At 42.4% G+C, this 23,557-nt stretch overlaps 1 protein-coding gene across 1 annotated transcript in view; it reads left to right on the top strand.

Moving 5' to 3' along the window:
- The window catches only part of xpo7 (exportin 7), a 249,926-nt gene that overhangs the window by 203,158 nt on the left and 23,211 nt on the right, over positions 1-23,557 (top strand). Inside the window, 4 exon segments of the mRNA XM_051933382.1 lie at positions 1,631-1,711; positions 4,426-4,489; positions 4,890-4,998; positions 9,799-9,905. Coding sequence (XP_051789342.1) covers positions 1,631-1,711; positions 4,426-4,489; positions 4,890-4,998; positions 9,799-9,905 — 361 coding nt within the window.

Here is a 23,557-nt window from a genome sequence, read left to right as displayed (position 1 = left end):
GCTTACATCAGTACAGTAATCCCTCCTCTATCGCGGGGGTTGCGTTCTAGACCCCCCCACGAAAGGTGAAAATCCGTGAAGTAGAAACCATATGTTTATATGGTTATTTTTATATTGTCATGCTTGGGTCACAGATTTGCACATGAACACAGGAGGTTGTAGAGAGACAGGAACTTTATTCAAACACTGCAAACAAACATTTGTCTCTTTTTCAAAAGTTTAAACTGTGCTCCATAATAAGACAGAGATGACAGTTCCGTCTCACAATTAAAAGAATGCAAACATATCTTCCTCTTCAAAGGAGTGCGCATCAGGAGCAGATAATGTCAGAGAGATAGAGAGAAAAAAGCAAACAATCAGAAATCAGTAGGGCTGTTTGGGCTTTTAAGTATGCGAAGCACCGCCGGACAACGCAGCTGCTAGGAAGGGAGCAATATAAAGGTAGCCTTTCAGCATTTTTTTAGAGGAGCGTCCGTATCGTCCAGTGGTGCGAACAGCCCCCCCCTGCTCACACCATGAGAGAGACAGAGAAAAACAAACAATTAAAAATCAATATGTGCCATTCAAGCTTTTAAGTATGCGAAGCACCATGCAGGAAGCATATCGCTTGACAAAACAGCCACATTTAAGCCCAGCAAGGAAGAGAGCAATGTGAAGGTAATCTCTCAGTGTTTTTTGAGGAGCGGCCATATCTTCTAGGGGTGCGAACAGCCCCTGTGCTCACAATATATTTGAGGAGTTTTATTTAATATGTAATACATGCTCTGATTGGGTAGCTTCTCGGCCATCTGCCAATAGCGTCCCTTGTATGAAATCAACTGGGCAAACCAACTGAGGAAGCATGTACCAGAAATTAAAAGACCCATTGTCCTCAGAAATCCGCGAACCAGCAAAAAATCTGCGATGTATATTTAAATATGCTTACATATAAAATCCGCGATAGAGTGAAGCCGCGAGGGATTACTGTAGTCCTTAATGAGTCTTATAAGAATATCACAACTGTTTGCATACCTTGAGGTACAGTATGACAGAAAAGACAAATCTGTTAAGACCTGCTCCTGTCAGCCAAAAGCATTTTTTAGGATATAATGAGAACACCATACTGTATGTATATGGAACCAGACTGCCTACTATCAACAGTACTGGCTGGTGTTAAGGTATAGTGATATTGGAGTTTTTGTTGGCAGATATTGTAATTTTTGTAATGCATGTCGAGCAACTATCAATACTATAGAGTATAATAATGTAGTGAAAAGACAAGTGCTCCTTTTAGTGACAGCAGTTTACCTGTTTGTGAATGGTCTTTGTCAGCTGTATAATATTCCAAAATGTTCCATGCTGAATGGCTAGGAGCATCCTGAAGCATAACTGTTACCTGAGCTTACTCTATTAGCCTTTGCATTTATCCGCAGATTTAATTAAGCATCAATAAAGTGACATTGCTTTAGCAGTTCAGAGTTAAGATCCACCAACACCTATGATGCAATGAGTAAACACATTAAAGCAGCCAAACTTGTCACTGATTTAAATATGTATTTTTGTTAGAAGCTTGATTAATGTTTTTTTGTTAGTTGTGTTTTGACATAAATGAATGACTAAAAAGTTTTTTGTCTTTTTTATGCTCTTTAAGAATTACCAATTTAAAGTACTGGGGAAGGTGTGAACCAATCACATCAAAGACATTACAGCTTCTTAATGATCTCTCCATTGGATATCCTTTAATAATAATATTTTTTTTATCTTGAAGTTCTAAATAGTAAATTTGTTGAAAAGAGGAAAAGCTATCAGTTTTTTCCCAGATTGTACTCTTAATTCTGTATAAAACCATTTGCCTTTTAAATTATTGTGCTTCAGATGTTAATGGTACTTTTGAAATATTTAGAATATCCGCATTAAACATTTTCTCTTTGCATGATTTCTCCATACAGTATTAAAATATATGATGCTTATACTAGATCATCATAACAATATCAGTTAACTACTAAAGAGCTTAATTATTTTTGAAAAGGATGGAATTTTGAATGGAATATATTTTATTTTATTTATTTATTTGTTTTTTAAACTAATCATTTTTGTTCTGTTCAGTTCAATCAACATGGAGTTTTGTATGAAATGCAATTTTTTTAAATACAGTCATATGAAAAAGTTTGGGAACCCCTCTTAATTCTTTGGATTTTTGTTTATCATTGGCTGAGCTTTCAAAGTAGCAACTTCCTTTAAATATATGACATGCCTTATGGAAACAATAGTATTTTAGCAGTGACATTAAGTTTATTGGATTAACAGAAAATATGCAATATGCATCATCATAAAATTAGACAGGTGCATAAATTTGGGTACCCCAATAGAGGTTTTACATCAATAATTAGTTGAGCCTCCTTTTGCAAATATAACAGCCTTTAGACACCTCCTATAGCCTTTGATGAGTGTCTGGATTCTGGATGGAGGTATTTTTGACCATTCTTTCATATAAAATCTCTCCAGTTCAGTTAAATTTTGATGGCTGCCAAGCATGGACAGCCTGCTTCAAATCATCCCATAGATTTTCGATGATATTCAAGTAAGGGGACTGTGATGGCCATTCCAGAACATTGTACTTCTTCTTCTGCATGAATGCCTTTGTAGATTTCCAACTGTGTTTTGGGACATTGTCTTGTTGGAATATCCAACCCCTGTGTAACTTTAACTTTGTGACTGATGCTTGAACATTATCCTGAAGAATTTGTTGATGTTGGGTTGAATTCATCTGACCCTCAACTTTAACGAGTCCTAGTCCCTGAACTAGCCTCACAGCCCCACAGCATAATGGAACCTCCAGCAAATTTGACAGTAAGTAGTAGGTGTTTTTCTTGAAATGCGGTGTTCTTCTTCTGCCATGCAAAGTGCTTTTTGTTATGACCAAATAACTCAATTTTTGTCACATCAGTCCAAAGCACTTTGTTCCAAAATGAATCTGGCTTGTCTAAATAAGCATTTGTATACAACAAGCGACTGTGTTTGTGGCATGAGTGCAGAAAGGGCTTCTTTCTCATCACCCTGCCATACAGATGTTCTTTGTGCAAATTGTACTGAATTGTAGAGTGATGTACAGATACACCATCTGCAGCAAGATGTTCTTGCAGGTCTTTGGAGGTGATCTGTGGGTTGTCTGTAACCATTCTCACAATCCTGCGCATATGCCACTCCTGTATTTTTCTTGGCCTGCCAGACCTGGGTTTAACAGCAACTGTGCCTGTGGATTTCCATTTCCTGATTACATTTCTTACAGTTGAAAGTGACAGTTTAAACCTCTGAGATAGCTTTTTGTAGCCTTCCCCTAAACCATGATACTGAACAACCTTTGTTTTCAGATCTTTTGAGAGTTGCTTTGAGGATCCCATGCCATCACTCTTCAGAGGAGAGTCAAAGGGAAGCACAACTTGCAATTGACCACCTTAAATACCTTTTCTTATGATTGGACACACCTGTCTATGAAGTTCAAGGCTTAACGAGCAAATCCAACCAATATGGTGTTGCAAGTAATCAATATTGAGCAGTTACATGCATTCAAATCAGCAAAATTACAAGGGTACTCAAATTTTTGCACAGCCAGTTTTTCACATTTGATTTAATTTCATACTACTTCACTAAAAATCTTTGTTCAGAAAACACCCCAGTACTCAGATGTTCCTAGGAAATGAAAGACATACCATTGTTATCTTTTTTGTTGAAAGTAGAGTAAATTATTATGCAGGCTGAGAGGGGTTCCCAAACTTTTTCATATGACTGTATTTAGAATCTTAATGCCTTGTATTTTAAGGCTTTACAAAAGGAATTTTTGTTTTGTGTGTTATCTTTACAATGTAGTTTTTAATTGTCTAGTAAATTCCTCCACCGCTAGCATTCATTTACAAATGACATTTTGTTTTATATATACTGTGTCGGGGCAACTATTGGTTTAAAATTACAAAACAGTTAAATGCTTTTTAATCTAACAATTTAAATTTTACATTTAATGTAAACTATTAATAGTTATTGGCATCTTCCATTTGATCTAGTAAATGGTATAAAGCTTGCAGATCACTGAGGAATTGCATCCTAGTTTGATCTATTTCATATTCAAAATCATAGACAGTAAAATATGAACATTTCCTTTGGAATGGAGTACTCTTTTGAGGCACTGTATATTAAGAAAAAAATGTATTTTCCAGAGTGGGTGACATCATTTTTTTGCATTTAACTTGATGCTGTGCCATGGTAGGCAAATCAAACAATTTTGAGTTAATCTTTTCAACTAAACTCTCACAGTAACTGGTTTAATTGTGAATTTATTAAGTAAGGCATGTATGTAATTCTGATTAATTGAATCATTTTATTTATCCTGGCTGTTCCATTTTTCTCATTCTTTTAATACTAATTTTAAACTGTTACCTTAACTTTCTGCACATATAGCAGTGTTAGAAAGCTGGTGAAACTCAGTGCAGTCCAGTTCATGCTCAATAACCACACTGTAAGTAACTATTTAATTTTGGTTTTCACAATATATTGACATTTTAATGTTTCAGATGTATTTTTTATAATATTTTTTCATTAATGAAATAAACTAGGTACATATAGCCATTTAAGGTATGTGATACACAAGTTCCATTCCACCCCATCTCAAGGATGTCTGTGTTAGGCAAATCTGTATTGACATATTATAATTAAGTGTGAATGCTTGGTGTAGTGTTTCTGAGAAAAACTGGAGTCCAGAGTTGATTAATGTTTTTACATGTAGTTATCTTTGCTTAAAAGGCAAGTTATGTTAAATCCATTCAACTCAAAGGAATATCTTATTTTGAAATCTTCGTTAAATGGTAAAAGGAAAGTGACTTTCAACACATAACATTTCTTTCCCTGTTTCTTGGCAGAGTGAGCATTTTTCATTTCTGGGTATTAATAACCAGTCAAATCTTAGCGACATGAGATGTCGGACAACGTTTTACACAGCACTTGGACGCCTTCTTATGGTGGATTTAGGTAACAAGTTTTTTTTTTCTTCAAATTGACATTCATGTTGTTTTTCATCTTTTTCTTTAAATACTTCAGTGAAGCATTAATTATTTCCCATACTTTACATACAAGCATTCCACATTATTGACATGTATTATTTGCCCATTTCACATCTGAGGGCTGTCACAGCATTTTTTCAATAAACTTCTGGTTCTAAGATATGGGTTAATGAAGCTAAAGTTAAGTATCCCAAAAATTTAATGCAGCTTTTACACAAAATGTAATGGAATTTTTTTTTTTATAATTTTACCATATGTATTTTTGTATGAAATAAAATAAATGGTGAAATACACAATACAGTGGAACCTCAGGTCACAACCGCAATTCGTTCCAAAACTTCGTAACCCGAAGTAATTTCCCCCATAGGATTGTATGTAAATACACTTAATCCGTTCCAGACTGTACGAACTGTATGTAAATGTTTTTTTTTTAAGATTTTTAAGCACAAATCTATATATATAATTCACTAAGCCAGAAGACAAGTAGCCGACCATGGAAAGCACGCCGGAAGGGTCGTGGATTCACTAAACCGCCGACAAGTAAGACGCCAATGGCGCACGCAGGAAGGAGCCACGCCCACCAACTCTTAGACCATTGGATACGACGAAAGAATCACAGAGCCATGCCCACCAACTTGGACGCGACGCCAAGGGAAACATGCCGTCATTTCTGTTTGTCTGTGCCACAGTACACTTGCAGCTCTGAGCCACGTTGACTTTTCATTAGTCAACCTCCGTGGAACCTTGGTTCACACAGAGGCAGCGCCAGAGAGAGACAGAGGCACACACAGGCAGCGCGATAGAGAGAGCCACGCACACACAGGCAGCGCCAGAGAGACAGAGGGGCGCGCACACACACACACACACACACACACAGAGGCAGCGCCAGAGAGAGACAGAGGCACACACAGGCAGCGCAAGAGAGAGCCGCGCAATCCTTTAAAACTGAAGTTAAAACACAATGAAGGAAGCAGTCTTTAAAAACCAATAAGCCCTGTGCCTCTTTTTCATTAGCGTCTCACCTGCTTCAGGCCCTGCAACAGTCGAGACGCTCTCTGCAGCTGACCTTCTCTGTGCCTAACTCCACTACTGTCAGTCGCCTGATTAAAAATGGCCTTTTGAAGGGGAACTATGGACCCGCTATACCACAGGAACACATTGCCTTCGAGCCTGCTCTCGCTCACTGTAACGTACTGGCTTGCTCTCTCTCTCTCTCCTCACTCGCTGGCTCGCTCACACACTACACAGGGGAGAAATGCCCGAAGCAGAGAGACAGAGGGGGTAGGGGCTCCCGTGCTGCTGAGAGAGAGAGAGGGCTCGCGTGCTTCTGAGAGACAGAGGGGGAGGGGGCTCGCGTGCTGCTGAGAGAGAGAGAGAGGGAGGGGGGGGTGCTGGGGAGGCTTGCGTGCTGCTGAGAGAGAGAGAGAGGGGGGGGCTGGGGAGGCTCGCATGCTGCTGAGAGAGGGAGGGGCTGGGGAGGCTCACGTGCTGCTGAGACGGAGGGGGGGCTGGGGAGGCTCGAGTGCTGCTGAGAGAGGGGGAGGGGGCTCGTGTGCTGCTGAGAGAGAGAGGGAGAGGGGGGCTGGGGAGGCTTGCGTGCTGCTGAGAGAGAGAGGGAGGGGGGGCTGGGGAGGCTTGCGTGCTGCTGAGAGAGGGAGAGGGAGGGGCTGGGGAGGCTCGGGTGCTGCTGAGAGAGAGGGGGGGCTGGGGAGGCTGCGTACTGCTGAGAGAGAGAGAGGGGGGGGCTGGGGAGGCTCGTGTGCTGCTGAGAGAGGGGGGGGGTGGGGAGGCTCGCGTGCTGCTGAGAGAGAGAGAGGGGGGCTGGGGAGGCTGCGTGCTGCTGAGAGAGAGGGGGGGGCTGGGGAGGCTCACGTGCTGCTGAGAGAGAGAGAGAGGGGGGGGGGTCTCATGTGCTGCTGAGAGAGGGGGGGGGGGCTGGGGAGGCTCGCGTGCTGCTGAGAGAGAGAGCCTGCGCATGCACTGCACATGCCATGCAGCTGAGCAGGGAGCCTGGGTGTTTATGCCAGTGTTATTCAATGTTTTTACTATTACACTGTGCATTCTATGGTGTAATAATTAACTATATTTGTGCTTAAAAATCTTTAAAAAAATATATTTACATACAGTTCGTATGGTCTGGAATGGATTAATTGTATTTACATGCAATCCTATGGGGGAAATTGCTTCGGTTCACGACCAAATCGGTTTACGACCAGAGGTTTGGAACGAATTATGGTTGTGAACCGAGGTTCCACTGTATATTGAGTCTAGAAAACATGATCAGCAAGTCTTTGATAGGCTGCAACAAAATGATGAATTAACGGGCACATTTTTTTCTCACAAGCTGGGTGGGTGTTAGTTAATTAGTTACTCGAAGGATTTCAAGATTTAATATGCACAAGCGGTAACACTGCAAAAGCAGCCCAAACCAGAAAAGACTGCTGGCAAAAAGTGGCTGACAAATTAAACGCGTGTACATTGAACTTACTGAAAGCGGCGTTACGGATTTTGCAAATGTTAATTTTTTCCCTCTGCTTAAAAAACATTAAAAAAGCGGCGTGATTATGCGGCATGGTATGCAGCGTGTAAAACAGTTTGTCGTGGATAATTTGCCTTTTACTTTAACACGAAGACAATTTCCTGTTAGATTGGCCTTTGCGATGACAATTGATAAGGCACAGGGCCAAACTTTCAAAAAGATGTGCATGTATCTGCCAAAACCAGTTTTCAGTCACGGACAGTTGTATGTTGCTCTCTCCAGAGTTCCATCTTTTCATTCACTTACTGGTATGCCTGCAGGAACACATGCAGCGAGCGAGAGAGAGCGAGCGACACACACACACACGCATACAGGCGCGGGAGAGAGAGAGTGCTGGACGCATAAGAATAATAATACTTCATTACATTGATATACCGGTGTTTTCAGTATTCAAAGCGCTATCCACACAGGGAGAAACCGGGAAGCAAACCCAAAATCTTCCACAGTCTCCTTACTGCAAAACAGCAGCACTACCATTGCGCTACAAGGCAGTTAAAGAATGCACCGGCCTCGATTTTGTTTTCACTTCTGTTTACAGCGATCGGATCGTAGCGTGCATTGTTGCAATGTTACTTTTCTTGGTGGCTTATTACATTACGGATGTTTCACATGCTAATTTTTTTCCCTGTGCTTAAAAGACATTAAAAAAGTGTTTCTCAACTGTGACTCCGGAACAACTCAGTACGCAAGCTATATTAAGCGTCAACAACGAAGACACGCTACACCTTAATGAACAAGTGCTGAAACTTATCCCTACCGACGAAGTAACTTTCACCAGCGTGGCCTCCATCGTCACAGACGATCCCGCTTTCAGTCACGGACAATTGTATGTTGCTCTCTCCAGAGGTCCATTTTTTCATTCACTCACAGTGGTATCCACAAACCCACCCCATTTGGACAACTGTGTCGTTCAGCAAGTGTTCACCCATCAATACATAATTATGCGGCGTATGTTACGCCGCGGGTTGGCTAGTATAGTTAATTACACCATAGAATGCACAGCGTAATAGTAAACTAAATGTAAAAACGTAACACTGAAAAAACCTTGAACAACGGAGAAAACTAACATTGCAAGAGTTCGCGCTATAGCGCTACAAACCGCTAGCTAAAAACACTTTTTTTAATGAGTTTTAAGCACAGGGAAAAAATGAACATTTGAAAAATCCGTAATGTAATAAACAACAAAGAAAAGTAATGTTGCAACAATGCACGCTATGAACCAATCACTATAAACAGAAGTGAAGTGGAGGTTAAAATCCAATAGAAAAAAAGTCTTCTCTCTCTCTCTCTCTCTCGCGCGCGTGCATGCGTGTGTGTGTCTGTCTCTCTCTCTCGTGCGCGCGCGTGTCTGTCTCTCTCTTTCTCACGTGCGTGTGTCTGTCTCTCTCGTGCGCGTGTGTGTGTCTTTCTGTCTCGCGCGCGCACGCGTGTGTGTGTGTGTCTGTCTGTCTCTCTATCTCTCTCTTTCTCTCGTGCTGTCTCTGTCGCTGGACAGGGAGAGACTGAACACGTGCGGAAATCATCGGCGCACACAAACCGAAAGGGAAACTGGCTTGTTCGTATACCGAGTGTGTGGTCATGAACAGATGCAAAAGTTTGGCACGCTTTTTGGTCGTAACCCGATTTGTACGTGTTCAGAGACGTTCGTGAACCGAGGTTCCACTGTACTTCACAAAAGCCTTGTAAAAGACAGGCAGACATTTATGTGGTTGAATATAACTGTCTAGATCTATTACTTATTAGGTCTACACTCAGATTCATAATTTCTTGGAAGTTTGTTTTTAGGGCTAGCTATTTGAAAATAAACAGCTGTAATATTATTTATCTTACAGAATGCCCCATCCCTTAACTGTTGTGTGAAGTCATGTGTAAATTAAATCCAAGAAGTTACTAGCAAGTGGTGGTTTCAACTTAAAACTTAATCACGTTTCTCACTTACTAGTTGAACCTTATCAAGTAATTTACCCCATCAGTGCTTCAGTTGCAAAAATTGTATGTAAATGTATTTGTAGTATCTTGTCTGCCAGAGATCCAACAAAAGTGTGAACATACAAAGCCAACACAATTTTAAAATGGTCACCGTGAAAATCTGTGTGTGAAGAAAACACAAGTTGTTCCGTCATGCAGTTGAAAAGAGACATGCATGTTAACCTTTAATCAAAATCTAGAATAAAACTGGAAAATTTTTCTTAAAGTACTTTACCTTTTTATTTATATTTTTTACTACAGGAGAAGATGAAGATCAGTTTGAGCAGTTTATGATGCCTTTGACAGCAGCATTTGAAGCTGTAGCCCAGATGTTCAGTACGAACACATTCAATGAACAAGAAGCAAAAGTATGTTTATAGTTATATAAAACTTTATGTACTGTATGTGTCTAAACCACTGATAGACTAAAAAGCAAAGTATAAAAGTATAATATTTCAGTGTGGTTTTAGCACAGATTTAAAGGAATACTTCACCCATAAATAATATTTTCTTCTATAGGTTTCTTACCCCATTTACTTTGTAGTGGTGGCTGAAAAAAATGTAATCTGTTTACATGTAGAATGTAAAGATAAAGTTTTAGATAATAGAAATCAATAGTGATCAATGCTTCAAAAATCATTGTAAAAAAAATTCTCATGTTACATAATCCAAATATCATGCTCAAAATGTACAAAACACATGATCTTTTGTTCAAATATTGTTAAATATTTATTCCTGTAATTATTAATGCACATCACAAACAGGAAAATGAAAGCCTAATGGGAATGAATTTTTGAAGACAGAGCACTTAACAAATGAGACAAAGAGGCGGTGTGGATTAAAGGTATTAAATGGTGTACATACCCCAATTTGTAGGGCTTCATTTTTCTTCATACAGAAACAGCTATCACAATAATCTATATATATAATTCACTAAGGCAAGACAACCATGGAAAGCACGCCGGAAGGGGGCGTGGATTCACTAAGCCGCCGACAAGACACCCATGGTGCACGCAGGAAGGAGCCACGCCCACCAACTCTAAGACCATTGGATACGACGACAACTCGCAGAGCCACGCCCACCAACTGGGACGCAACAACACATAAAAAACGGCGTCATTTATATTCGTCTGTCGTAGAGGGCACATGCACCTCCGAGCCACGTTGACTGTTCATAGAGGCATGTTTCTCGCGGACGTGAATCGCCATATGCAGCGTGTAAAACGGTTTGCGAGGGGTATCCCATGGGATCCTTAAAACAGTCCTTTACAACTGAGGTTAAAACACAATGAAGTAAGCAGTCTTTAAAACTGAGTTTTCGGTTATGACGCACGACCACGTGCACCATAGCAAACTGTTTTACACGCTACATACAGCAATTCGCATCCGCGACAAACATGCGTCTTCTTAGATGGTCCTGCAGGAACACGGAAGACGTTTCCCTGCCCACCAACCCTCCATTTTCACCGGCCTGCGTCTACCCTCGCTCTCTAGGCATTCACACTGCCTGCCCATTTCCCCCGACGCAAAAACTCACCGACCACCCAGTTAGTCCCTTTCGTCTGTGCTAGCAGTCCACATGCACGTCTGACCCACGTTGACTTTTAATTATTTTTTTCAGTTTCGACACCCGACCGCGTCCACCATGAAAAACCATGCGAAAGGAACAACGAAGCCCTGCCCAGAAACTCTGCCCCTCCTCCCACGTGCTCAGGAACGCACCTCAGACCACTGCCCGCCAACTCAAACAGCTTATCAAACACATACTCACTCGCTTTGGTCTGTGCTGCGGTCCAAATCCAGCTGTGAGCCACGTTGACTATTCTTTTGCCCTCCATGGCTACCGCTTCAAAAGTATTTCATGGAAATACACGCTATAGAACACTACGACAAACTCAACACAGAACAGAAACACGCTGTTGATACTGTTTTACACACTGCATATAACAATTCCCATCCCCGATGCTTCTTCTTCGATGGTCCTGCAGGAACACGAAAAACCTTTGTGTACAAAACCCTGATTCATACCATCAGAGCTACGGGAGACAAAACCCTGATTCATACCATCAGAGCTACGGGAGACATTGCTACAACTGTAGCATCTACAGGAATAGCTGCAACATTATTACCGGGAGGACGAACTGCCCATTCTGTTTTTAAAATACCGTTGAAGCTCACTACTACTTCCACATGCAACATCAAACCTTCCTCACCACATGCTCAACATCTTCTACAATCCAAAGTTATTATATGGGACGAGGCGCCAATGACACACACATACGCATTCCAGGCAGTTGACAGGTTATTACATGACCTCACAGGTGACACGCAGCCTTTTGGAGGCAAAACAATACTATTGGGTGGAGATTTCCGACAAATTCTCCCCGTCATTATGCGTGGCTCCCGCGCGCTTACTGTCGCCAGTTGCATTAACAAGCACCCTTTGTGGCGTCACATTCATGTTCTTACACTGACAACAAATATGACAGCACGCGAGCTATATTAAGCGTCACCAACGAAGACTCGCTATACCTTAATGAACAAGTGCTAAAACTTATCCCTAACAATGACGTGACTTTCACGAGCATGGACTCCATCGTCACAGATGATCCTGCAGATCAACTTTTATTCCCCAAAGAATTTCTTAATAGTCTTACTCCTACTGGCATGCCTCCACATAAACTCAAAATTAAAAATGGATCCGTCATCATGCTTCTCAGAAACCTCCTGCCTGCAAAAGGTCTTTGTAATGGCACTAGACTGTCTGTTAGCACCATTCACCGTAATGTACTGGAGTGTAAAACTATCACATCTGCAACCTCACAAACTGTCCTTATTCCCCGGATATGCCTGACCCCGTCAGATTCAGATTTGCCTTTTACTTTTACCCGAAGACAATTTCCTGTTCGATTGGCATTTGCGATGACAATTAATAAGGCACAAGGACAAACTTTCAAAAAGATATGCCTATATCTGCCAAAACCAGTCTTCACTCACAGACAATATATGTTGCTCTCTCCAGAGTTCCATCTTTCAATTCACTCTCTGTTGTATCCTCAAACCCTCCCTTTTTAGACAACTCTGTCTTTCCAGAAGTGTTCAACCATCAATAAATAATTATGCAGCGTTTGTTATGCCGCTGGTTCACTATTGTGTTGTATTTTCCTCTCTCCAGAGTTCCATCTTTTCATTCACTTACTGTTGTATTCTCACACCAACCCGTTTTAGACAACCGTGTCTTTCCAGAAGTGTGTACCATTCAATAAGTAATTACGCATGAGATTGACCGTGTGTCTACCCGACGCAGAGAGGCGTGGGTAAGCCGTTGAACCCCATTCGGGCTGCAAACCGTGCAATTCCCTCTAAGTGCGACTCATACGCTCCCACTGATTACGTCCCTACCCTTTCTACACACCCCCCTCCCACCTCGCTACTACCGTAGTCGGGTGTCTTGGTGGATTATATATAGAAAAGCAGCCAAAACCGCACAGAGCAATGAAAAGTCTACGTGAGTCACAGGTGTATCTGGACTGTGCAAAAACGACAACGACTCAAGTGACGAGTTGGAGGTGGGCACATGACCAGGCAGTGCATACTGAACAAAACATCACCACACTAGCATGTCAGACAGAGCGGAATGGGCGTCCTTCTCCTCTCCTCCCGTTCCTTTCTCCGCGCCTGAGCACCGTCCACCCCTATCCCTCCGTCTGGGAGTAGAAGCCGCGATGTCGGTCTGCCAGTTTTCAATCACGGACGATTGTGTGTTGGTTTGTTCCGTGCATTGTTACAATGTTGCTTTTCTTGCTGATTTATTACATTACCGATTTTTCAAATGTTAATTTTCTCCCTGTGCTTAAAAATCATTAAAAAAACTGGCCTGATTATGCGGCGTATGGTACGCCGCGGGTTGGCTAGTATAATAGTAATCCTCCAACTGTAATAGATAAAGTAGACACAAACACTCCAAAATTAAACTAAATAATCAAAACAACAATATAACTGTAAAATTAGACTTAATCAGCTTTTCAGCAGTTCATTCAAAGCAAAAATATTAAAGTCTCCCAAATAGACATATATTAAAACTTTAAAAATATCATCCTCTATTTTTCAGTACTGTCTATTAATTGATTAATGACAGTCCTCACGCTGGCTCATGGTTTTCAGAAATGTCCAGTATAGTTGTGTTATTTAAAGACTGTCTCACACTGTGCATCGAGCATGATTCATGTTTTAATGAAGATTTTTTTTTATTTGTTTTCATACAATTTTGTGATTATTTTGGGCTCCCAAATTACTTTTTTATGGTTATGGATTATCACGCTACTTTTGAAACATTGTGATTTTACTGTCCCCATCACCATAGGGTACCACTTAGGGTGACAAGTACAGATTCTTTTTTAGCAACATATAGGTTCACACATATCTATTATAGACTTTTCAAGTTATGTCACATGACTTTTTAAGTGATTTTCAGGTACTGGTTTCATTTACATAACCTTAGTTAGTTGGAGCCATCTGTGGCGCTCCCTCATGACCATCATTTCTGTGCTCTGACCAGTCTGTAAGTTGCTTAGACAAAATTTTGTCTTAAGTTGCAGGGATGGGCTCTGTGTATGCAAGAGACATGTGAACCAGTAAGCGCTAATAAGTAGAAAGCACAGTGCATATAATGCATCTTTAATATAATGAGGATGGGTGGTTTGGTCCTCACAGACAGAAGAGTGGCTCATCTATCTGATGTTTTATTTTATGTACCACAACAAAATGGAGAAGAACAAAAGAAAAAAAAAACAAAGAGGTTGCAGCTGAACTTGCCATACCTAGAAAGCATTCATACAATACCAGCTCTGTCAGATGGCACATTAATGGCTTTCAGATAAATGGGTGAGATCGTAATACTTGGAAAATGTGAAACTGTGCTGGAATGTTGGTATGGAGTTGTGTAATTTGTCTTGCCCTGCGATTCCTGATCATGAAATCTGGCATCCTCTGGTTATAACATCAGTCACTGCAGTTGTCGAGTTTGACATGTACTTCCGACTAGATATTGTGTAATGTGACATTCACTGTCTGCCATTCTTCCTACTTTGGTGTCATCAACAAAAAATCGTATTTATGCTTTTATCAAGATTAGTTATACGCTTACTGGCCAGTTTATTAGGTACACCTGTTAACTGCTTGTTAACACAAATATCTAATCCGTCAATCACCTAGCAGCAACTCAATGCATGAAGGTGTGTGGACATTGTCAAGGCAACCTGCTGAAGTTCAAACCAAGTGTCAGAATGGGGAACAAAGGTTATTTAAGTGACTTTGAACATGGCATGGTTGTTGGTGCCAGAAGGGCTGGTGTGAGTATTTCAGAAAATGCTTACCTACTGGGATTTTCATGCACAACCATCTCTAGGATTTACAGAGGTGCATCTAAAAGAGGGAAAACATTCATTGAGTAGCAGTTCTCTAGGCGAAAATGCCATGTTGATGCCAGAGGTCAGAGGAGAATGGTGAGGCTGGTTTGAGCTGATAGAAAGGTAACAGTAACTCAAATAACCACTCATTACAACCGAGTTATGCAAAAGCTTCTCTGAATGCACAACACGTCAAACCTTGAAGCAGATGGGCCATAGTACCAGGAGACAACCCTGGGTACCTCTCCTGTCAGCTAACAATAGGCAGCTAAGGCAACAGTTCACACAGGCTCAAGAAAATTGGACAATAGAAGATTAGGAAAACACTGCCTGGTCTTATGAGTCTGAATTTCTACTGCAGCATTCAGATAGTAGGGTCAAAATTTGTCGTCAACAACATGAAAGCATGGATTCATCCTGCCTTGTTTCAGCAGTTCAGACTGGTGGTAATGGTGTTGTAATGATGTGGGGTGATTTGTTGGCACACTTTGGGCCCCTTAGTACCAATTGAGCGTTGTTTAAATGCCACAGCCTACCTCAGTATTGTTGTTGATCATGTCCATCCCTTTATGCCTGCAGTGTACCCATCTTCTGATGGCTACTTCCAGCAGTATAACGCACCGTGTCACAAAGCTCAAATCATCTCAAACTGGTTTCTTGAACATGACAGTGAGTTTGGTGTACTCAAATTGCCTCCACAGTCACCAGATCTCAATCCAGTAGAGCACCTTTGGGATTTGGTGGAATAGGAGATTCACATCATGGTTGTGCAGCTAACAAATCTGTTGGTGATTTTCATTCATTGAGTTATTAAAAACAAATCACTAATAACACCTGTGAAATCATGTTGTTTTGATACATTATTTGCAGTGTTATTCCAGATAATATTTGGGTAATTAAAGCCTCTCCTTACTATAATATCCCCTTCTAAGGGTGCATTTTAATACTCTTCAAAAGATGCATATTAGCATTATTATCTGGATTGTAGAGGTATTTCAACTCATTGTTTCATTCTTGATACAGCTAACATTTTCCCAATATTAGGTCTCTGTGCCTAATGCTTTCTAATCCAAACAATTGCATAAAAGACTTATTTCCATACGTGTTTGTTTTACCTATCTTTCTTAAATATCTAACCACTAGAGACATTTAAGTAACCACAAGTCTGTGTGCTGCCTGAACTACATATCATCATTTAATCAGGTTGTATGGTTGCCAATATTCAAATATACTTTGCATTTTGTTATTATTTATCAGTTCATGTGAGCCGCTGTCTTGTGTGATGTTGCGATGTCCACGGCTTTATTTAATGTTATCTAAGACCCGGCACTTAAAAGTTTCTCGCTACAGCAATTTTTAATCTGTTACAAAGTAATCCAAAGTCTTGTTTATACCTCGTGTCTTCTCATTAAACTTGTATCTCGCGAATATGGTATTGCAAACGGCAGCGGGAGCGTTTCTATAAACTTAATTTAAACTTACGGTTCACCGTGCTGCGCTTCTTATTGTTTCGCTGCCTTCTCAATTGTGTAATGAATGTTTTCTTCAGCGCTCTTTGGGGCTCTTCCTTGTTTTGTACGTACTGCGTTCACAGTCAGTTCACGTGATTACGTGGGAGGCGTGATGACACGATACGCAACTCCGCCTCCCACGGCCAGCGAGCTGCAGTCCATTACAGTATATGGACAAAAAAGAGGTTCCAGTTATGACCGTTACGCTTTGAATTTCGAAATGAAACCTGCCTAACTTTTGTAAGTAAGCTGTAAGGAATGAGCCTGCCAAATTTCAGCCTTCCACCTACACGGGAAGTTGGAGAATTAATGATGAGTCAGTCAGTCAGTGAGGGCTTTGCCTTTTATTAGTATAGATCTATTCCCATTCCTCAGACTTAGCCAGGATTTTGTTATTGCTATGATTTCATAATTATGTGAATCTTCATATAACTTCAACTCATTTGCTTTATTCTTTATTCTGTTATTGCCGTAATGTCATAATGTGACTCATCATATAACTTCAACTCAATTGTTTTTTGATACTACTAACATTAAAGCAAGCTGCCCATTAATCCTATACCAAAATTAATCTTCAGTCTTACTTGCAATGATAAAGGGCAAAACTTCAAAGATCACTTTGTCAGGTCTAGTTTTGACTTGGCAACTAACTCCTTAAACATTAATTGCAGAACTTACAGCTTGCCCTTACCAATGTCATTGGCACCAATGTGGAAAATGGCAGCTAGATCTACTGCTGCTCTAGTTCTCACACCTGTCTGATAGGAAGTCAGCATAATGTATGAGACTGTCTGTCACTGGAAAAAACCTGAATCTCAATCTCTCTTATAATTGAGTCACCACTATTACTACTTCCATCTTTCTTGGAACTGTTTTTTGCTATCTCTACCTCTGTAGTGTGGAATCTCCTCCAAAGTCACTATCTCACTTCAAGACATGAGGACAAAATTTCCCAGTTCTCTAATACAAAGTAGGCTACCTGCCAGGGACGCTGAGCTCAAAGTGCTGTACTAGTGTTCATGTCCAGCATCATACAGGACTTGTACTTTATTGATGTCATTCTTAAAATTTGTTTGAGTTACTTTTAAAAATAAAATTTAAATGTAAGTGTATAAAAGCGACAGTAGTTGTTTAATGCCAATTATACATTTCTACTGTATTTGCTGTTAAAAATAATTTTCATTTACACACCCTCTTCCTGCTGCTATTCATAGACTTTAGGCTTCCTGATAAAGTTGTGTTTATCTGTACTAAGCTTTCCCTTATTTCTGTCAGTTTTCCTAGGTGACTGTCTCTTTGCCATTTGCTTTTTTCCTTTCTTCCTTTCTAATAATAATAATAATACATTTTATTTACATATTGACTTTTCCATGCTCAAGGTACTTAAAATAGCTTCTGCATGGAACAATAAACAAATAAACACAGGATATACAAAATGTTAAATAGAATAAAAGAAAGAATAAACCAGAGTGTAATACTAATTTCAATACTAGAAGAAATGTCTGAACAAATCACATAATTTATGATATAACACACACACACATATTATTCTGTGCATCTGGACAGAGAGTTAAACTGAAAGAAGGGGTAGAGAGTTAGGTTACGGTAAAAGGCTTTCTGAACAGTTGAGTTTTAAGTTTTTTTAAAAGAATTAATGGAGGAAGCTTAATTAACACTAGAATTACCAGAGCCAGCAAAAAAAACTCACAATTCCGGCCCACTTTAAATCCCTTCGCACCTCTCCGTCAGCATCTTTTGTCTTTTAAATGTGTCAATAAGCCCAAGCAGCCTGCTATACCATCCCAAAACCCCAAACCCCCCCCCAACCCCCCACCACCTCAGAACGGGCAAGAAGTTTTTCTGGTTCCTGCCTTGATTGATTATCTGGGAGTGAGCTACCCAGAATTGTAAGGGGAAATAATTTCATGTGTGTTTTGTGTCTACAATAATCTATGTAAACACATTGTTAAAACAGAAACGTTTTTCATGTTTTAGTAATAAATAAAAAAATGTAGACATGAACTGTATAATGTGTGAAGGCTGAAGGCCGAATATCAAATAAACACTTTCACAAAAGGTGCAAGTACAATACAACAGCTTGGTGCTGTGGTTACAACTGTCGACTTACAATCCAGAGGTCGGGAGTTTGAAACCAGCTCCCCCGCAAATTTACCATTTTGAGTAATGAGCTGCTGTTATTATTAATATTACAATTAATAATTACAATTATTAATATTACAAAACCTTACAATTCTGGATAGCTCACTCCCAGATAATCAATCAAGGAAGGAACTGAGAGAGCTTCTTTTCTTGCCCATTCTGAGGCAATGGGGGGGTGGTATAGCAGGCTGCTTGCTGCTTGGGCTTATTGACACATTTAGAAGACAAAAGACGCTGACAGAGAGGTGTGAAGGGATTTAAGGTGGGCCGGAATTATGAGTTTTTTCGTTGGCTCTGGTAATTCTAGTGTTAATTTCGTGAGGTCATTCCAAAGTCTGGAAGCTATACAGCTGAAGGCCCTGTTACCCATAGAGTGCAGGGTAGTGTGGGGCACAACAAGATTGCCAGAATCGGAGGACCTTACTGGGTGAACAGGAGCATGGCGATGGAGAAGATCACTGATGTAGTCTGGTGCAAGGCCATTTAATGCTTTTTAGGTAATTAATAGAATTTTATACTCGATCCTGTAAGACACAGGGAGCCAGTGAAGGCAAAGTAGGATGTGATGTGATGTATTCGCTGTTGCTGGTACATGTAAGGACTCAGGCAGGAGAGTTTTGAATTAACTAGAGATGTGATTTAAGATTTGAAGGGACACCTGTCAGTGGGGAGTTGCAGTAATCAATGTAGGATGTGATAAAAGCATGGACAAGTTTCTTAGCATCAGAAAAGGAGAGGAATGAGTAACACTTGGTCATTATCTACTTGTTTCCCGAACTGATTCTTCTGGTTATGCTTCTTCTCAGTTACATATGTTGCTGCCTCACCTGCCGGTACTACCAAAACATCTTTGCCAAGGGCATCGTTAGTAAAGTGCAGTTTATACTCCAATGTCTTGACTAAACTGCCCATCATGGCTTGGTCATTCATGTCCCGTAATTATTCCCTGTCCCTTATTGGCTAGCTATCTCTTTCAATATTTCTCCACCGAATAGCTAATATGTGGTGAGTGTACTGGTGCAACATGACTGACGTTGCATCATACAGGTGGATGCTGCACATTGGCGGTGGTTGAAGTGGTTCCCCCTCTCTATGTAAACCACTCTGAGTGTCTTGAAAAGGTTTATATGCAAAAATAATAATGCAATAATGCAAAATTGTTTTCTTTTTATGCACACACCCTTTATTCTCACATTACTTTGCTCCCGTGCCACTGAAAAGAAAAAACAATAAAACAAAGACCACAAAATGTGAATCTGAAATTCACAAGTATTGTTACCAAAATTATATTGTTTTTGAAAACCTTCAGTGGCATCCTGTTAAGATACATTTAATCCATTTTATAAGACGTCACTTAACGTCCAGATTCAATAATATGTAAATGTAAACCATGTTAAAAGAATAAGTAAAATTTACAAATATACTATTAAGATTTTTGTTTGTTTTACATGCTTAGCTACTACAGTGCCATTTTTTGTCAGCTTTTACTTCTCTGAGGCCTTTGCTTCCTTTAACATTTTGAATATTTTATTTTTATTTTATCATTGACATGTTTTCCTAATATAAATTGTTTGTTAATACCAAGTTCATATAATCTTAAACCAAATGCACAAAGAGATGTTTAATCAGGAGTACTGTAGCAAAAAATATATATGTGACATCATTACCATCCATCCATCCATCCATTGTCTCCCGCTTATCCGAGGTCGGGTCGTGGGGGCAGCAGCTTGAGCAGAGATGCCCAGACTTCCCTCTCCCCGACCACTTCTTCTAGCTCTTCCGGGAGAATCCCAAGGCGTTCCCAGGCCAGTCGAGAGACATAGTCCCTCCAGCGTGTCCTGGGTCTTCCCCGGGGCCTCCTCCCGGTTGGACGTGCCTGGAACACCTCACCAGGGAGGCGTCCAGGAGGCATCCTGATCAGATGCCCGAGCCACCTCATCTGACTCCTCTCGATGCGGAGGAGCAGCGGCTCTACTCTGAGCCCCTCCCGGATGACTGAGCTTCTCACCCTATCTTTAAGGGAAAGCCCAGACACCCTGCGGAGGAAACTCATTTCAGCCGCTTGTATTCGCGATCTCGTTCTTTCGGTCACTACCCATAGCTCATGACCATAGGTGAGGGTAGGAACATAGATCGACTGGTAAATTGAGAGCTTCGCCTTGCGGCTCAGCTCCTTTTTCACCACGACAGACCGATGCAACACCCGCATTACTGCGGATGCCGCACCGATCCGCCTGTCGATCTCACGCTCCATTCTTCCCTCACTCGTGAACAAGACCCCGAGATACTTGAACTCCTCCACTTGGGGCAGGATCTCGCTACCAACCCTGAGAGGGCACTCCACCCTTTTCCGGTTGAGGACCATGGTCTCGGATTTGGAGGTGCTGATTCTCATCCCAGCCGCTTCACACTCGGCTGCGAACCGATCCAGAGAGAGCTGAAGATCACGGCCTGATGAAGCAAACAGGACAACATCATCTGCAAAAAGCAGTGACCCAATCCTGAGCCCACCAAACCGGACCCCCTCAACACCCTGGCTGCGCCTAGAAATTCTGTCCATAAAAGTTATGAACAGAATCGGTGACAAAGGGCAGCCCTGGCGGAGTCCAACTCTCACTGGAAATGGGTTCGACTTACTGCCGGCAATGCGGACCAAGCTCTGGCACTGATCGTACAGGGACTGAACAGCCCTTATCAGGGGGGCCGGTACCCCATACTCTCGGAGTACCCCCCACAGGATTCCCCGAGGGACACGGTCGAATGCCTTTTCTAAGTCCACAAAACACATGTAGACTGGTTGGGCAAACTCCCATGCACCCTCCAGGACCCTGCTAAGGGTATAGAGCTGGTCCACTGTTCCGCGACCAGGACGAAAACCACACTGTTCCTCCTGAATCCGAGGCTCGACTATCCGACGGACCCTCCTCTCCAGGACCCCTGAATAGACTTTTCCAGGGAGGCTGAGGAGTGTGATCCCTCTGTAGTTGGAACACACCCTCCGATCCCCCTTCTTAAAGAGGGGGACCACCACCCCGGTCTGCCAATCCAGAGGCACTGTCCCTGATGTCCATGCGATGTTGCAGAGGCGTGTCAGCCAAGACAGTCCTACAACATCCAGAGCCTTGAGGAACTCCGGGCGTATCTCATCCACCCCCGGGGCCCTGCCACCAAGGAGTTTTTTGACCACCTCGGTGACCTCAGTCCCAGAGATGGGGGAGCCCACCTCTGAGTCCCCAGGCTCTGCTTCCTCATTGGAAGGCATGTTAATGGGATTGAGGAGGTCTTCGAAGTATTCCCCCCACCGACCCACAACGTCCCGAGTCGAGGTCAGCAGCGCACCATCCCCACCATATACAGTGTTGACACTGCACTGCTTCCCCTTCCTGAGACGCCGGATGGTGGACCAGAATCTCCTCGAAGCCGTCCGAAAGTCATTCTCCATGGCCTCCCCAAACTCCTCCCACGCCCGAGTTTTTGCCTCAGCAACCACCAAAGCCGCATTCCGCTTGGCCTGCCGGTACCTATCAGCTGCCTCCGGGGTCCCACAGGACAAAAGGGTCCTGTAGGACTCCTTCTTCAGCTTGACGGCATCCTTCACCGCCGGTGTCCACCAGCGGGTTCGGGGATTGCCGCCACGACAGGCACCGACCACCTTACGGCCACAGCTCCGGTCAGCTGCCTCAACAATAGAGGCACGGAACATGGCCCATTCGGACTCAATGTCCCCCACCTCCCTCGGGATGTGGTCGAAGTTCTGCCGGAGGTGGGAGTTGAAGATACTTCTGACAGGGGGCTCTGCCAGACGTTCCCAGCAGACCCTCACAACACGTTTGGGCCTACCACGCCTGACCGGCATCCTCCCCCCACCATCGAAGCCAACTCACCACCAGGTGGTGATCAGTTGACAGCTCCGCCCCTCTCTTCACCCGAGTGTCCAAGACATGTGGCCGCAAGTCCGACGACACGACCACAAAGTCGATCATCGAACTGAGGCCTAGGGTGTCCTGGTGCCAAGTGCACATATGAACACCCCTATGCTTGAACATGGTGTTCGTTATGGACAATCCGTGACGAGCACAGAAGTCCAATAACAAAACACCGCTCGGGTTCAGATCAGGGGGGCCATTCCTCCCAATCACGCCCTTCCAGGTCTCACTGTCATTGCCCACGTGAGCATTGAAGTCTCCCAGCAGAACGAGGGAGTCCCCAGAAGGTATGCCCTCTAGCACCCCCTCCAGGGGACTCCAAAAAGGGTGGGTACTCCGAACTGCTGTTCGGTGCATACGCACAAACAACAGTTAGGACCCGTCCCCCCCACCCGAAGGCGAAGGGAGGCTACCCTCTCGTCCACCGGGGTAAACCCCAATGTACAGGCTCCAAGTTGGGGGGCAATAAGTATGCCCACACCTGCTCGGCGCCTCTCACCGGGGGCAACTCCAGAGTGGTAGAGAGTCCAGCCCCTCTCAAGGAGATTGGTTCCAGAGTCCAAGCTGTGCGTTGAGGTGAGCCCGACTATATCTAGCCGGAACCTCTCAACTTCGCGCACTAGCTCAGGCTCCTTCCCCTTCAGAGAGGTGACATTCCACGTCCCAAGAGCCAGTTTCTGTAGCCGAGGATCGGACCGCCAAGGTCCCCGCCTTCGGCCACCACCCAACTCACACTGCACCCGACCTCCTTGGCCCCTCCCATAGGTGGTGAGCCCATGGGAAGGACATCATTACCTGTTTTACTTAATACCAGAATCAGTAAGATGCACAACTCAGCAAGATCATGTAAAAAGAAAGAAAATAGGTTAACAAAAATTAGTATATAACTTTTTTCATAATGTAACTCTTCAACATATCACAGATATTTCAGTGCAGCGACTGTTCTTTTCCTTTTATTATGCAAACATGAGGAGTGGAAGTCATCATGGCAAAGGTTATAGGAGGAAGTAAATAA

Source organism: Erpetoichthys calabaricus, chromosome 1, assembly GCF_900747795.2.
Source record: "Erpetoichthys calabaricus chromosome 1, fErpCal1.3, whole genome shotgun sequence".
Lineage (NCBI taxonomy): Eukaryota > Metazoa > Chordata > Cladistia > Polypteriformes > Polypteridae > Erpetoichthys > Erpetoichthys calabaricus.
The sequence above is the reverse complement of the archived record's forward strand: the minus strand, read 5'-3'. Positions and strand labels throughout refer to the sequence as shown.